At 60.7% G+C, this 4,208-nt stretch overlaps 1 protein-coding gene across 1 annotated transcript; it reads right to left on the minus strand.

Moving 5' to 3' along the window:
• Positions 1 to 1,313: 1,313 nt before the first annotated feature.
• Positions 1,314 to 3,961, minus strand: MYOD1 (myogenic differentiation 1). The gene is given in 3 exon segments (NM_001040478.2): positions 1,314 to 2,262; positions 2,524 to 2,602; positions 3,118 to 3,961. Coding segments are annotated over 3 exon segments (957 nt in total). The 5' UTR covers positions 3,748 to 3,961; the 3' UTR covers positions 1,314 to 2,014.
• Between the last annotated feature and the right edge of the window lie 247 nt (positions 3,962 to 4,208).

The following is a 4,208-nucleotide window of genomic DNA, read 5'->3' on the forward strand; positions in this document are numbered from 1 at the left end:
TAAAGAACCCCAAGGCATATCTGGGGTGGCAGCCAGATGAAAAGTGGAGAATCATTAGTAGCAGCAAAGAGCCCTGGGTGGCTCCCCCGGGGCCCTACACTGGGGAGAGCTGAGGCTCTCCTAGAGCAGAGAGCAGAACCCCAGCTCTTCCTTCTGCCATTATGTCTTGCCTGCATTCCCCAGGCACTCTCCACACCTGCCCCTCCTGGGTGAGAAGAGCCCTTGAAAGGGGGCCTGTAAGGTTTTCAGGGAAAAAAACATTTGTAGGAGTGGGATTATAGGAGCCATTGAGGTCCTGGTGACAAGAGTATGTGAATTAGGGGTTGGAATTGGCTTTTGCCAAGCCATCCATCCGGGGTGCCCTCCCAGAGGTTCCTCTATGTGTGTGTGTCCTCTGTGTGTGTGTTCCCTGAGTATGTGTGCATGTCCCCCATGTGTATGTGTGTGTGAGGGGAGGTCTGTGGCATTGTGCATGTGTTGTCTTCTTTCGTTTCCCAAGACACAGTTCAAGTGGCGCCTCTTCCAGGAAGCCCTCCGCAGCACCCTGACTAAATCAGTAGCCCCCTCTCAGCTCTCAGGGTGTTTATAGCTTGAAACCAGCACTGATGCCACCTGTGACGATGCAGCTGTGCACGCTCCCCTCTCCCTGCAGGCTCTGGACCCGTGTCTTCTTACGAGATCCGACAGTGCCAAGATGCTCTAAGTGCTGGGCTACTTACAGTAGATGTGTCTGTGCCTGCCTGGCCGTCCATGCTGGCCCTTTGCGGTCACACCTATCACCGAGAGCCTGGAAGTACCCTTCACACTCATTTAGTTTTTCCTCATAATGCTCTAAGCCCCTTATGATACCTATGAGGATTTCGAGTGGCATCTGGGGGACATAATTTTCCACGGATCCTTCAGGACACCATACCTGGCTTCACTCTGTGTCTGGAGGGGCGTGATTCTCAACCGTATGCACTTCAGCATCAACTGAGTAGTTTGAAAAATACCAGTACCTGGCTGTGGGTATCTAGGTGGCAGATACTTTAAATCAGAATCGCATGGACCTTTTATTAACGACTCAGATCGCTCTAATATCCATCCTGACATGAAAACTACTGATCTGTGTGCTGTGACGTGCTGTTATGGTCAGAAGAACCTCCTCACGTAATGGAAACATACACACCCCTCCCTCCCAAAGGCCCCAGGCTTCCTCCTTGCAGTCCGTCTGCCGCCTACAGGGGTCGCTGCGGTACAGCTGGCCCAGTTTGCGGATTTCCCTCGCTGTTAAAATCCAGTCCCCAACCCTAGCGAAAGCCGGAGCCACCGCGGTATAAATTAGCGTCTTTATTTCGAACACCTGAGCGAGCGCCCGCGGCTCGCCTGCCTGCCGTATAAACATACAAAGTCCCTGTCGCACCGCACACCATGCCTCAGAGATAAATACAGCCCGAGGGGCTCCTGCTCTGGCAAAGCAACTCTTATTTACAGGAATAGATTACAAAAGTATTACAAAAAGTGGTCCTGAACCGGGGGTGGGGGTTGGGGGGTGGGAGTGGTTACCATTACACCTGTTACACTTGGGAAGGGAGCGGCGGGAAACAGCTGAAGTCCCCAGGGGGCTCCGGAAAGGAGGGGCACGCCCCTTTAAGCGGTCGGGGGTCTTGGGGGCGGGGCTTAGGCCTGCGTGGGTCACACACCCCCATGGGGGAGGGGGCGAGGAAGAGGAAGGGCCTGGCTCCTCAAGGGTCAGCTCTGGCCCACGGAGTAACATCAAACGGCCGCCACAGCGGGTCTCAGGGAAGAGCGCTGAGTAGGCGGGAAAAAAAGGACCATGTCCTTGCCCTGGGGTGCGGGAGGCGGAAACACAACAGTTCCTTCGCCTCTCCTACCTCGGGAGGGTCGCTTTTAAAGCGCTGTTGGGAGGAGAGTGGTTGGCACTTAAGCGCAATCTTTGGGCGCGAGGGACCCTGAGGGCGCCATCCCTCGGGCCCGTGGGCAGCGGCGCCCCCCGATGAGGCCGCACAACCCCTCAGAGCACCTGGTAAATCGGGTTGGGGTTCGCGCCCGCGAGGCCCTGAGGGGCAGTGTCGGGGGAAGGAGCGGGGGTGCCGCGCTCCACCTCGCTCCCGGCGGCCTCCTGCGGGCCAGGAGACGACTCCGGCGGCGCGTCGGCTAGCAGAAGCGCGGGCGCGGCGGGGCTCTCGGTGGAGATGCGCTCCACGATGCTGGACAGGCAGTCGAGGCTCGACACCGCAGCGCTCTTCCCGGGCCGGGGTTCTGCGCGGGGAGGGGTAGGTTAGTATGCAGGGGTGCACAAGTCTCCCACCTCCGAGTTCAGTGCTTTGGGGCAGACGGGGAACTGAGGGCCAGCCAGAATTCGTGAGGATCCCACGAAATTTCAGGATGAAAAAGGAGGGAACTACATGCTTAGTATTTCATTCCCGGTACCATCTTCCAGGATGGGGGCAAGGAGGTCCTAGATAAAGAGAAGCCAGGGAAACTCAAAAGGGCATGTGGGAAGGAGGCGCGAATACGCACCGTTGGGCGCCTCGCTGTAGTAAGTGCGGTCGTAGCAGTTCCGCCGCCGGGCACCACTCGGGGGGCCGCTGTAGTCCATCTGCAAATGGAAAGGACGACCGAGTCAGGCCTGGGAACTGCGCAGGGCAGGAGCTCTGTTCCCTGCAGCCGCCCCCTCCCCGACTCCCCAACTCCCCAAATCTCAGCCACGAGAGTTCCGGGCCCGGATCTGTCTGGTTTGGGGAGCAAGGGTGGGCAGGAGCTGTCTGCAGCATGCCGAGCCAAAGAGAGGGCAGACAGTCACCCAGGAGCACAAATCTGCATTTCGGCAACAGGCATAAGAGGAGAAAAAGCAGATCTTTGTGTCGGCGCAGCAGTGTTCTAACAGTGCCCCCAGTCGGATGGATCGTATCCTTCCTGTGCATCCCCAAAGCCCTAGGCCGCCCCAGTGACAGCTGCCTGGGGGTGGCAGTGGACTCCACCGGGGGTCCACTCCTTGGAAGGTTCCCCGCCCAACCCTCCCAACCAGAGGGCCAGCTCCTTGCCCTCTCGTAAACACATGCCTGATATACCAAGAGCTGCCCGCACTTCTCTAGCCCAGGGTCCTGGCCTTACCATGCCGTCGGAACAGTTGGAGCGCGGACTGGAAGCGTCCGAGTCGCCGCTGTAGTGTTCGCCGCTGCGGCCGGGGGGCAACGGGCCAGGCGCGTAAAAGGCAGCGGCAGCGCCGGGAGGCGCGGCGTCCTGGTCGCGAAGTAGCGCCTGCAGGCCTTCGATATAGCGGATGGCGTTGCGCAGGATCTCCACCTTGGGCAGCCGCTGGTTTGGGTTGCTAGACGTGCAGCGTTTGAGCGTCTCGAAGGCCTCGTTGACTTTGCTCAGGCGGCGCCGCTCGCGCATGGTAGCAGCCTTGCGGCGGTCGGCGTTAGTCGTCTTGCGTTTGCACGCCTTGCAGGCCCACAGTAAACAGCGGCCCGCCTGGTGGTGCCCGCTGGGCGCGCGCACATGCTCGTCCTCGCGCGCGCCCGGGGCCGGGTGCGCGGCTGCAGGGAAGTGCGAGTGTTCCTCGGGCTTCAGGAGCGCGCCCACGTGCACGAGGCGCGGATCCAGGTCCTCGAAGAAGCGCAGGTCCGGGGAGTCGAAACACGGGTCATCATAGAAGTCGTCCGCTGTTGCAAAGTTGCAGAGAGAGCCGTCGGGGCCCGTCAAGTCTACGTCGCGGAGCGGCGGCGACAGCAGCTCCATATCCCGGCGGGGGGCGGCGCGATCCTGGCTTTGCCCAGCCTCAGCGGCAGCGGCAAGGGTTGCCAGAAACTTGCTGCTGTTCTGGAGCCCCAGCAGTGAGATAGCAAAGCACTGAGGGTCTGAATGTATAACCAGCTGTTCCCCACCCTCCCCGGTCCTGTCCCGCCTGAGGGACGGACGGCGAGGAGAGCCGCGGCAGCGCCCTGGGGCCTCCCCACCCCTACTTTCACACCAGGCTCCCAGGGCTATTTATCCCGTAGTAGCCTAAGGGCCCCCGAGCCCGAGCTAGCGGCTAGAGGCGGGGGCGCCCGAGGCCAATAGGAACAGAGCAGGGAGGAGCTTGGGATCCCCAGGGTGGCAGCAGGGGCCCGAGACTGGCCAGCCCCCTACCCCTTGACACCCGCGCGCGAGCGCTCGGGCCCCTCCCCAGGCGGGGAGGAAGGCAGAGGCTGGCAGCCCAA

The sequence above is a fragment of the Bos taurus genome, chromosome 15 (assembly GCF_002263795.3).
Source record: "Bos taurus isolate L1 Dominette 01449 registration number 42190680 breed Hereford chromosome 15, ARS-UCD2.0, whole genome shotgun sequence".
Taxonomy (NCBI): Eukaryota; Metazoa; Chordata; class Mammalia; order Artiodactyla; family Bovidae; genus Bos; species Bos taurus.